The sequence below is a fragment of the Perca flavescens genome, chromosome 16 (assembly GCF_004354835.1).
Source record: "Perca flavescens isolate YP-PL-M2 chromosome 16, PFLA_1.0, whole genome shotgun sequence".
NCBI lineage: Eukaryota > Metazoa > Chordata > Actinopteri > Perciformes > Percidae > Perca > Perca flavescens.
Window position 1 is genome coordinate 9,685,492 of NC_041346.1, and position 13,231 is coordinate 9,698,722.

At 40.6% G+C, this 13,231-nt stretch overlaps 1 protein-coding gene across 1 annotated transcript in view; it reads left to right on the plus strand.

Moving 5' to 3' along the window:
• Window positions 1–13,231, plus strand: part of igsf9a (immunoglobulin superfamily, member 9a) — a 77,280-nt gene that overhangs the window by 32,322 nt on the left and 31,727 nt on the right. Inside the window, exons 5-8 of the mRNA XM_028601592.1 lie at window positions 456–604; window positions 3,363–3,474; window positions 6,587–6,728; window positions 12,312–12,457. Of these exons, the coding sequence (XP_028457393.1) occupies window positions 456–604; window positions 3,363–3,474; window positions 6,587–6,728; window positions 12,312–12,457 (549 nt within the window). The remainder of the gene's footprint in view (window positions 1–455; window positions 605–3,362; window positions 3,475–6,586; window positions 6,729–12,311; window positions 12,458–13,231) is intronic.

The following is a 13,231-nucleotide window of genomic DNA, read 5'->3' on the forward strand; positions in this document are numbered from 1 at the left end:
GTGACATTTTCACCGCGGTCTGTGAAATAACAATGGAACTTGGTGTCAGTAAACTGAACACAGGCTGATGCTGTTTAACAAACAAGGCCGAGCTGCTGTCATGCTGCATATAAGTTGCTAAAAAAGAAATGTGAGGAGGGAGACAAAAGACTTATTGTTTGGTAGTCTGGCTTTTCTCTTTGCAGTTCTCTTATTGCTGCTGCTTGGAAGACGGTGTGGATCTTGCTTTAGATTTCTGTTTGCTGTAGACCGTGTCCATATATGACATCAGATCTTATTCACCTAAATTGACCTCTATTTCAAGAACCACATTTTTTATTTATTTTTTTATTGAGGTGTATTGTTCTAGAAACTTGTGTGTTGTGTATCTTACCCTGTAGGTAGTTTCCTCCATATATAGATATGGAATAGATGCGTTTTGAGTTAAATGTTTACCTTAATGTTTTTTTCCGTAGCTCCACCCACCTTCACACAAGCCCCGCCTGCTTTAATGGAGGCTCTGGTTGGAAGTCCGCTCTCTCTTGCCTGTGTTGCTAATGGCAACCCTACTCCAACCATCACCTGGCTAAAAGATGGCAGTGTAATTCAAAGAATAAATTATCAGGTATGCTTATACAATTGTGTGTCTCTCTCTCTCTCTCTCTCTCTCTCTCTCTCTCTCTCTCTCTCTCTCTCTCTCTCTCTCTCTCTCTCTCTCTCTCTCTCTGGAGTTATACCCCTCAAAATCCACTTCTCTCAGGATTACTTTTTTTATCTAGTAATTTCAATGTTGCATTCGGAAGGGGAGGCTAAGAAAATACACACTGCTGGGTGTTACATTCGTGTTTAGAAGTGGCTTTTTTGTTCTAAAAAGCCTTTTTAAAATGTCAGTGACGTCATACACATCATACGGCCGGAGATAAGCTCTGAGTTGCTTCCTTTTTTCTCTCTCGAGGCATCGACAACTCAGCTGACAGGTTAGGCTCTCCCTGTAAATACACGTGCTAGAAAGACGTTTGCTAATGTTTTAAAGACCACGCCGAAATATTCACTCTGACAGTCTGGTTCCGCTTTGGATGCCGTCAAGCGGGATCTCTGGTCGCAATCAGTCCTTCGCTGACCAATTAGCATTCATTAGCAGAATGCTAGCGTGTTGTGGGCAACAACGACTCAACCTGTAAGAAATCAAAAGGACATAAAATGAAAATGCGTCAAGGATGTATAAATTAAATAGGCTAAACTTCAGCTGGAGTCCGATTTACTACGGCAACACTGTTGACCGCATCAGTGATCTCTTTCCATTCCGCATTCTTTCTACAGCCTTTAATAACAGTTTTCAGGCTGCCAAAAAGTACACACGTTAGTGCAAATGAACCAGAGATATCAAGGTTTCAATCTCCACCTCTGAAAAGTGCTGCTTCTCAGCCGGATTACGTCTCGCCATGTCGTAAATTGTAGGGGTGAGGCCTCAAAACCGAGAATATATTGGGGCGTGATATTTAAATTACGATCGTTTCCAGCCGCTGCATCTATCAATGTACGACCATTCTTACGCTCTGATTGGTGTGATACGAACGTTTCATAAATCACACGTGAAGCCTGTCGTAAAATGATTTCTGCGCTCATATCTGCGCTGGTTTCTACGTTAGGTTGATAAATGAGGGCCAATGTCACCAGTTAGTGTGGAGCATGAACCAATTAGACTACATTATCTATGGATGTAATATTTCATCATCATTCTTTACTGTAATGTACTACTGTTTATATGCTCCCATGTACCACCTTTTCAGACTATTTGCACAGTATCGCTGCAGGCCCTTGGAACTGCTTGTCCAATTCTGCCAACTCATTACTGATGAGAGAGAGAGAGAGAGAGAGAGAGAGAGAGAGAGAGAGAGAGAGAGAGAGAGAGAGAGAGAGAGAGAGAGAGAGAGAGAGAGAGAGAGAGAGAGCTAGCTATCTATTCATCCATCCTATTTTATACTACAATATGGAATGATTGTACGAACAATGACACCGTGGCCCTCATTTATCAACCTAACGTAGAAACCAGCGAAACCAGCGAAACCAAAGAATAATAATATCCTGTCTCGGGTCATCTGGCTCCATCGCTACATTTATGGCACCCAGTTTCCCTGCGAGATGTTGTGCAGGACCCCACAGGCTAAAACAATGTTGCAGACTTTTTCTGCCGTGTATAGGGTCCCCCCACTGATGCGAGCCATCTGCCCTTAAACAATCCGATGGAGCGCTCCACCGTGGCACGTGTGCGTACGTGTGCACTATTGTACCGGCTCATAGAGGTCTTCTAAAAGAGCCAGATCTGCCATTATTGATAAGTGATCAACTGATGACTTCTCCTTCTCCTGTTAAACTGATTATATGCTGCACTGCAAGGCCACGCTGACGCAGAAACATGCGTACACAAGTTCAGACCAGACGTGAGATTTGATCGCAGCCTACGCTCACGTCCAAATTGATAAATGCCGAGCTTTGCGTAGGAATCGGCGTACGCCCATCGTACGCCTGTTTTAGGTCGTATGCACGTTTCATAAATGAGGGCCAATGAATCTCGTTATCTTGAAACTTTCATGATCTAAACATGGAATATTGTTTCTGTTTCCATACAACTATGCATTAAGAGTAATGCAACAGTTATCATTTTGAGCAGTTGTATCAATTGTTAGTTAGATGATTGTAATGAAATGAATAGACAATCATCTGAAATGTAATGTGTGAATTGCCTTTTGAAATAGTAGTACTTTGATGTTGTGTCATAACCTAAGATCACAAATGATCTTAGGTTCATGTGTATTGTATTCCCACCTGGGGCCGGGGTCCCCACCAAAGGGTCACTGAGGGGTCTTGAGATGTTTCATGGGGGATAGGAAAGAAGGCAACGACAAAGTTCACTTTAACAAACGTGTATACATGTTTTTTTTTTTTTTTTTTTTTTTTTTGTGAAATATTGAATAACTTGAACAGTTATTTAAATGAAGTGTAGAGTGGAAATCAGTGGAACTGCTACAGTAACGACTCATAGAAATCTGAAATGTGACAAGAACCCTCAACTACAAACAGCGTTTCATAAAGGGTCACGACCTCAAAATGACAGAAAACACTGGTTTAATCTGTAACAATAAACATTTAAAATCTTAATCTGCAAATGAATATGTAACTGTAGTAGTACAAGTACTTTGAAATTGTACTTTAGTACAGTCTTTGAGTTACATTCCATATCTATTTATCTACCACTGTATCTATTACATGTACAGTATAGTGTATGTGTACCTATCTGTCGATATATCCTATACCTATCTATTGATCTGTATGTATTATTTGCTTCCATTCACCTCTCACTTGATCTGACATATATTTACCAGGAAGGAGCGTTATCTCTGCGAGCAGTGAGCATGCAGTCAGCAGGACAGTACACCTGCCACGCTTCCAATTCTGAGGGAAACGTGACATGCGTAACCAAAGTGAAGATCAAAGGTCAGTTTTTGTCTTTCTGTCTTTCGGTCTGTTTGTCTGTTTGCGTGTCTGTGTGCCAGTTCTTTCAGCCTCTGTGATGTCTGTGTGCCTGACTGGCTGGGAGCCACTGAAATTTACATTTCTGTTTCTCGTTATTGCATCATTTGACAGAGTGGTAACAGAAACTCCAACTGAATGTAACTCTTATTCTGTCCCTGTGTAGCTAATATTGCTATCATGATATCAGACAGGACTTCCTCTGGGAATTTTCTTTGTCGTGATAAAGCTTTGTGTTTTTTCTCAATTTGAAGGCTGCGTTTCAGAGACGTGACAGTTTTTTTGAGCTTGTCAGGCTATTGTAGCTGAGTGAAGTGAAATATATCTGGCACAAATTTTCTAAAAATGTTCCTGTTTGAATAAAAAAAAAAAAATGTCTCTTGAGGTATGAGGTCAAAAATATATAACATGAGTTGTAATGTTTTCAAAATGGACAGATTCCCAGAAGGTTTCAGGTTACAGATTTACAAAGGTAACTCTCCAATGTAAGGACAAATGCATGTAGAACATATAAATATGCTACTGTGTATCATAGGATTACACCGACACAGCACTGCATAATACATTGTGGAATTTATTTCTGTATTCTTCCTGTACTCCTACTCTTACACCTACTGTTGATGTTCCTCGGAGAACCAGCAGCGTGGCGCATGGGGACTTATTTTTTGTTTTTGGCATAATGTCTCCCTGAGGTTTCACTTCATTTTGGAATGGCAGCGGTGGCATTTTAAATAATCATCATGAGCACATACTGCCTTTTAATACTGTTCAGTCTTAGTCACATTATCCAAGCTTTGGCTGTGTTTGTGTGCAGCGTTGCCACATGTATGGATTACAGGAGACTAATAGCTGATCTGGATGAAGTCGGCCTAAAAGCCTTAAGTAACCTCTAAACTGTCAGTCATGCATGTATCCATCCAGCATTTCTTTATTTATTTTTTAAGGTTATAAATCAAATCAGTAACAACTGCTGCGGAGATCATGTGGTTATTTATACATGGGACATGTGGTATGTATGTCAAGGCGCCTTTATTAGCTCTTTACAAATAGCACACGTTTATGTTTGGCATGCTAGAGGGAAGAGATACATTTTAGCACCACGTTGTAGTAGCTGTATGCGATTAGTTTCCAAGGAGATTACATTGGTATATTTGACAGCACAGAGTCTCAAGGAAAGTGTCATATTACTACATTATTTTTTTTGTTTTGTTTTTGAAAAGGTTTTCTTTGACAGCTTTTCTCCGTTGCAAGTATTGTCAAATGAAAATCCGGATTCTCAACACGGTGTGCAATTCTCACATCCACAGCTCATTCTCTCACCCAGTGTGCTTTTTCTTGTTGCCTAACCCAGTGAGGCACTGACTTCCTCGGTTTGTGTTGCTCCCAATGCACATGTATCAACATGCTCATTGTGTACATCCTTACGTGCAAAATTATTGCACAGAACCATCATAACCTTTCAAACATAGATGTTTCCTAGTTGTATTTATTTTTTTTAAAAATTTTTCATTTTGGCTTATTTAAAAGCCACAAGAACTTATAACAAGTGAATTTTCAGAACGTGTTCATCCTCAAGCTTCAGTGCGACTTATCACATTTACGTGTGTGGCAGGTAACGTGGCATTCACACCAAACAGCTATCTGGCGATTTACCCCCCAAGAAAGCACAAGTAGTCTTCATATTTCACAATTACTGTTTTCCGTTACATCGTTTATAGATTTCGAAGATTTTCGATAGCACTTGAAGGCAGCTTCCTTGAGAGAGAGAGAGAGCTTTGTTGTTGCAGGAAACATTCAGCCGTTACACAAACCTCCGGGCAGTTCAGTGCTTGTGTTTCGTTTTTTTACCCTCCATAAAGTTTTAAAACCTTCTTGTGGCAGCGATAAAGTTAGGGCTGTTTACTGTACGGGGACTCTCACACCGCCTCAAACCATAGCTCAAGTCTGATTCGCTGGTTACATGATTGGCCACCACACCATGTTGTGGGGTCGCGTTAGTCCAAAAGTTGAGTCGGTCTCTGCGTTTCATCTGTCCTGTGAAAATGAAGGCCTAAAAATAATCCTAAATAAATAACAATAAAACATGAATTGAAAGACCTGCGTTTTTGTCAGACGGCCGACGCAGGCAGTCTGAATGCGGAAGTCTGGCTTCCATCATATTTCACCCAGCGGTGGTATAGCAATCGCAAGGTTCATAGTTTGAGCCCCGGCTCTTCCAGAGAGAGTTCCAACGTGTCCTTAAGGCCAAACACTGAACCCCTAACCGCTGGCTCCCGATGAGCAGGTTTACACGCCAGCCTCTGCCATCCGTGTATAAATGTGTGTGAATGGGTCGATGAGAGTGCTCGGGAGACTATAAAATCACATTTAGTCCATTTACCATCCATTTAATGAGTACGATGTTAGACATTAAGCTGGATGAATTAATGTCTTGTGTTTTGTAAGAATGGATTGCGAGTCTTTCAACATCTTTCCCCAGCTCTTACCAAGATCTTCTTCCTATTTCTTCTTGATGGCTAAATGGCCATGAGCCCCATTTCTGTTAACTGCATATAATATATGCAGTAGGGGCAAGGTAAAATCGATTTCTTGAAACTGGTGTTTGTATAACACAAGTTTATATTCAGTTGCGTGTAGAAGATATTGGACTCTATTATTGGGCTACGGTGTTGAAGTCTCAACGAGAAATGACAAAGAAACACAATTTTAGTGTTTTCTTCCACACTGAGGCAGTTCCTCCGACATTAGACTGAAGCAACAATAATGGGACTAACATTGTGAAGGCAGTAATGCGCTCAAAAATAAGGTTATTTAGTTCTGACACAAGTGAAATGTTGAGTGAGTGACTATCTGTTGCACGGAAAATACGGTTTTGTTCTCTGCATGAGAAAAAATAGTGATCGCTCCGGATGTTTTCCGAATTGCAACAGTGTTTCAGACAAAGGGCTTTTAGAGAAATATTTCAGCTATTTTTTGACATTTTAGAGACCGAATGATTTAAAAAAATAATCGATAGATTGCAGCTGTTTTTGTACATTTTGTGACCAATGTCCTTTTGTAACCTGCCTCACTCTAGGTCCGCCTGTTATCGTCGTCCCTCCCAAAAGCATGTCTCGCAACAAGTCCCAGAATGCACTTCTCCAGTGCCAGGCGGTGGCCGACCCCCCCAACATGACCTATGTGTGGCAGAAAGGTGGAGAGAACGTCCATCACATAGAGTGAGTGCAATCATTACTCTTTGTTCCTGAGCAGTCCATTTTCACCCCTTTGATGTTTTATGCAGTGCATTTCAGCAGGTGGAGCGAAAAATGATTGAGAACGGTACCTTTGTGGGGTTTCTTTTTTAAAGTTGGAGGAGCACAGGAGTGGCTGTTACATCTCTGTTTAAATCTGGCTTTGAGCTTTAATGGAAGATTGCAAAACAAAATGGTACGGAGACAAAAAAAAAAATCAAATCAACACAAACTGCGTGAAATGTGAAATAAACAAACAGCATTCATTAAGATTCAGTCAGATTCACTGAGATTAAAGGTGAATACACAGATAAAAAAAAATTTCTCCACATTTTTTTTTGTCAAGGCTGTACCACAGATGAACTCTGCATTAGCTGGAGTAACCCAATGTACAGTCATTTGAGTCAATGGAAAAAGCATCCGCACTCTCAAATATGTGCAGAAATCCTTTAGCGAGCTTTCAGTCAAAGACCTTTTTCAGGCAGCACCAGTAATTTGAGTCCAAAACCATTAATTTTCGACGTTATTACTACTCAATTCATTACGCAGTCAGAACATCTGCACCTCAGGTATGAAATAGTCAGCTACGGTCAATTTCTTCATGAAACTCTTCATACTCATGTCGTTCTTTGCATGTTCCCTCCATGCATGATTTATTTTCTCTCAGCTGTGTTTGCTAACTAACTTTTAGCTTGCAATAAAATGGCAACACCTAGCTAGAAAATGTAAAAGCTTGATTACCGATGCTACTGCAATGCCAAAGATAGCTCCCTGGAGAATTACACAGCACTCCATGTGTTTTTGTTATTCACCAAGACAGAGCTGTGTGTGTCTGTGTGTCCCCTGTGAGTGTCTATGATGAATTCTGCTTTGGTTGCCACAGTACACCTACTACTTTTAAAATGCCATATCTCCTTCTGGGCTCACCAAAATGGACGTAAAAATATCACACTTTCACTGTCGTTTACTGTTAGCTATCTACCGTAAATGTAGGCTACTTTTAAAATGCCATATTTCCCTCTGGGCTCACCTAAATGGATGTAAAAGCCTTTCTTTGATGTCAATTGTAAAAATCCAAACGATACCCAACCCTATGCAGGGGAACTACTGCCCTGCATGTTTTAGGTTAGCGCCCTACTCGAACACACCTGATTTGAATGATCTGCTGATTAACAAGCAGCTGAAGCTCATCAAGGGCTTGATAAGGAGTAATAATTAGGATCAGGTGTGTTTGAGTAGAGAGGGACTGTTAAACATGCAGGGCAGTAGCTCTCCAGGAGCAGGGGTGGAGACCGCTGATTTAAATGGACAATGAACAATGAGTGATGTAAATTATAATTTGTCTAGTCACTTGAAGTTAACCTTTGGCTTCACAGAATTCATTTTACATGCCAGCACACATCTAAGAATTAAAGAATTAAAAATTAAAAACTGAGATCTTTCTTTGGTCGACCAGAAAAACTGAATTTTTGCAGTAATCACGCCTGCTAGTTATGAAAGAATGCTTTATTCCTGCAGTATCTGACCCGGAGAAAGAGAGAGCTGTACATCGCTAATATTCCTGAGATGATAAAAGGTGGATTTATTTTGCTACTTCTGATGTGAACTTCAAATCGGCATGAAAAAATAAACAACACACACCCAAGGTTTCTGGCTCGGGGCTTGACATTTGTGCCAAGGAGTTAAAAGGTAGAGCAAAGCTTCTCTTTTTCGGATTTTTGCAGCAATGTTTTGCACCTCAGCACGGATGGACTGAAAATTCAGCCCTGGCAACTCCCTTTTGACCGAAATGTCTGTTTTTGTCTAATTCGGCCAACGATATACCTGAAAAGTCAAGGTGAAGGTACATCACTAAAGTGATGCAAAACAAATAAATAAAAAATGGTTAAATAAAAGTCCAGCATTGCCATATAGCAGTTCTGCTCATTACTTTGCAACATTGCCCACAATGGACCAATACAAGCACAGATTTAAATGTATGATACAAACGGTAGCTTTCTAAAAATCTCCGACACATGTACAGATATTGTCTTAGAGTATAGATTGTTATATCAGCCCACCCACAGGTTACGCCAAAGAGTAACTAAACACCAGCTTACGTAACACCTTGTTCTTGCTGACCTCCAGTGGTCGTAGTTGCCACCTTAGTGCAGTGATGTAGAAGTGTACTCAGACGGGCCAGTTCACATATAATGAACCATCCCCTCCCTACTAATTTCACTATAGCTGCATGTGGTTATTGGTGCTGATCTTTGTGAATTGTACTGTTTTTGCAATGAGGCTTATTTGTATAGAACGGGGCCAATTTTGCGCCAAATGTCTGCATATTACATCCTTTAAATACATTCAAATACAGGCGCACTGAGGCGCTATATGTCTGACAGCGTCATTTGGGATGCATTTCACGCTTTGCACGGGGTGCTATGAGAATGATTTATTATTTGTGCAGTTTTAAACGGCCGCAAAAGCAGCGCAATCCTTCTGGTGAATTATTAATACAGAGTGTTTTCAAGTTTGGTGCCCTGTTGAGTTTTCTTGCAAACAAACACAGTTATAGTTGGAGTGTTTTCTCACCAAAACACATTGTGTGAATCTGAATGCTGTTTGTAACGTGAAAGGGCTTACACAAGCCCACAGAGAATTATCACCCACCTCTGCATCGACATCATTGTGTTGCGTTTTGAAGCACATGTACTGTGCCATTCAGTCGCGACTACTCTGCGACCTTGTGAAGAAAGTTGAGCCAGCTATTTTTTTTTATTTCCAGGAGTTAGGAAAAAGCAGAGATTAAAGGAGAGTGAATATTGTTTTTGAATTCTTATTCCCCCGCAATGGCCAAATAATAAATGAAATGCAGACTTAGTGAAGACAATATGTGATAGTCTCTGCCAAAACAAAGACACATCAAATACAAACATACATAAAAAAGGAAAGGGGGAAGAAAAAAAACGGTCCAGCTTCAGTCATGATAAAACGAGAAAAAAAGAAATTATCCTGAAACTGTGGAAGCACTGAATGAGCTTTTCTGTAGGAGAGGTTTTACAATAGCAGTGTTCAGTGCCAGGGAGATGATCCGAGGGAGCGGAGAATGGTTCATGATTGCCAGCACATCATCCAGCACACAATTGAACACTCTCTTAAAAAACTGTGGCTGGGATAGGGTCAGTTGAGCAGGTGGAGGGCTTAATTTGCATTACTTTCCTTCCTGAGCATTTCTCCACCACACATATCCTTTTTCATCACATCTCTACTCAGGTTAATACTCAACCTGATTTTGATGAGGAAAAAAGTTTCAGAGAGGCTTTTTGGAGCTGATATATAATGCTGTTAACAGCTGAGTAGAGCACACAAGGATTATTCTGATTATCTTCTATGAATTTTGGGAAATAAGCCCTTTTGTAATTGCTTTTCATCTCTATTTTTTTAAATAGTGAGGTGCTCTTTGAGAATTTCAAAACGGACTTTCAGCTCAGTTTTCCACCAGTTACTCTCTGCATTCCTGCAGTTGTTTTTGTTGTTATGTCCTGCAGGAAGAGAGGGGGTTCAGTTTTGGAGTACGGGGAGCTAGCTAGCGGGCCGTTAGTAATGTCAAGTAGTTGACTGTATTGTTTCTTTGTTTTGTCGTTGGCTACGGTCCACAGTAGCCTGTGTTCACGTGAGCTATAAAAATGCCGTAAACTGGCTATAACGTCTCACCGACTGCGTATTGAGGGACGTGACAGTATGCTAAAGTTAGCTAATTAGCACTTAGTTTATATCGACGATGTTCCGTGTCCGGGATTGCTCCGGTGCCGCCAGAAATTCTGCCGGATGTCCCTCTTTTTAGGCCGGATGTCCGTCACCTTCCACTTTCTTTGTGTTGGCATTCTAACCTCCGGTGGATTTCTGAGGACTATGGTTAACTGCTCCTCAGATCTCTGCAGGGTAAATCCAGACCGCTAGCTAGATTATCTGTCCAATCTGAGTTTTCTGTTGCACGACTAAAACAACTTTTGAATGTACACACGTTCCACCAAAACAAGTTCCTTCTCAAGGCTATTTTGCAGCGGCACCGTTGCTCCTGCCAGCGCGTAGCACAACTCGAGACAATTGTGATTGGTTTAAAGAAATGCCAATAAATCAGAGCATGTTTTTCTCCTATCCCAGAATGCTGTGTGGACTAGCCAGACCCAGGTCTGGCAATGCAAGACTAATTGGCACCAAAACCAAAGTACATCTGAATGAGGGAATGTTATTAGTTTTGCAGATATGTGATTGACCTGATGATGGCGCTAGATGTCATCCTATTACAATAGGGTTCATCTATCGGGAACCTTAAATATCTGTACCAACTTTCATGCTAATCCATCTAGTAGTTAAGATATTTGAATCTGGACCAAAGTGGTGGACAGACTGGACTGGAAACACAGAGACTGAACAATACAGTTCTGTATGTGTGTGTCTATTCAATGAGATATGTAAGTGTGCTAAAGGAGTCTAAAAAGCTATGTGTCGAACTGCAGAGTTGGTGATTCTATGTAGGGTTGTTGCTAACAATTCCTTTAACATTAGTCATTTTATTTAAAGCTATTAATAAGTGGAGCTTTAATAAAAGCAGCATTCAGTAATAGGGCTGGGTATCGTTTAAAAGATGATGATACCAGTACCCTTAAAATGATATCAAGACCAATAGAGTATTTATTTATTTATTTTTTTAATAATCCTTTTTTATTTAATCATTTATTTTCATCAGACGCCAAACGGGGGAGGATAGCCATACTATCCAACCCTGTGGTGGCATCTCGGCACACTGAACTGCTAACTCAAATATGTCAAATACACCGCTCGACTTTACTACACCGATGATTGCATGGGTTGTAGCTGATGCGGTGGTGGGCCAATCACACGTTGCATTAAATCAAAGAACACTTGTGGTGATTGACTGCGAGCAAAACCATACAAATACTCCTTTTTTTTCTAGATCTGGGTACAAAAAGGATCAAATACAGGTATCGTTTGACTGGAGAAGTTTCAATACTACTCGGTACTTGGATATTTCGGTCGATACCTTAAGGTATGGAATACCCATACCCAGCCCTATTCAGCAACACAGGTTGGTTTTTGATATCAAGGGAAAGAGGAAAAAAAATAGATAGCGTGGAGAAATTTCTGTGTCTGTTACAGTACATGAGTCACCTGACCTGGATGGTGATTAGCCCTAAATGTGTTACTGTGAGTCGTCCCACAAACACACATCATCAGTGGGCATATGTAACCTGTTGTAAGGTGTTACAGCCTGGTAGCCCTCATGTTTCCTCTCTGCTCTCATCTGTAAATGTAAGAATGTATAAAATGAGTGGGTACTCCTCTTCCTACTCTATCTGAAATGAATATTCCTTAACCTTTATCTGCACACAGCGGTGAGTAACTCGCAGGGGAAAAACAAAAACAACAAAAAGGCCTCCTACGCTGCTGATGCACTGTTTGACTCGACTAGAATAGGAATGCTGAATAACCATCTCGCTGTTATTTTGAAGCAGCTTGTTTGCACTTTACATATTAGGGAATTCCCGTGTGCTTTTTCTCCAGGTCTCTGAAGTCGCGAGTGAAGATCATGGTAGATGGAACTCTACTCATCTCCAGTCTCATCCCTGAGGATTCTGGGAACTACACCTGCATGCCGAGCAATGGCCTGCTGACCCCGCCCACCGCCTCTGCCAACCTCACAGTGATGCGTACGTTTCTGTGTGTAGTCTGTAGTCAAGACACCATATAATTACAATACAATACACACAAGACATTAATGTTCAAACTATGACTCTACAAAGCAAAGTGACTTTTTTTTTATTGTTATTTTTTATTATTAGCACTAAAACATAGGTACTATATTATCTAATTACATATTAGAATATCAACAAATGATTATGGATATACAGCTCAATGTTGATTATTACATATGACACTGCTGTGATTAAGTTAGGTTACTTTAGGTCTAAAATACTACACAGTAAAGGGTAACTTAATACCAGTCTAAAAAGCAGTGTTTCTCTGCCCTCTTTCCACTTCAACTACTTTTGACCACATTTTAATAACTTGGAAAACAAGCTTGGCAGAGGGTCACCGAGGCAGTTGGTATTCATGGGGAGTTTTTATAACGTTTTTTTTAGTATACGCATTGTAGCAATGACAACTAGCTGGTAGCTAGCAATACAAATCATTATTTGAACTAAACTAAACGCAAGCTTTTAAGCAGCAAAGTGTGTGACTGGAGTAGAAAACATACCAAATAGTTTGTGATAGGCCAGATAGAAAGTGAGAAATATCAGCACAAACAACAAATTGTTAGCAAAGCGTGTACGCCGTCGGCATCGTGTGGTGACACAGTTCCGCCTTGAATCTGTTGCAACACAGAGTTGCAGTTGTCAAACTCTGCCTGTGAAAACCCAGCGTTAGAGTGCCATAGTGTTACCATTCAAGAGTCAAAAGTTGTCTTAACCTCCTTCCAGAGG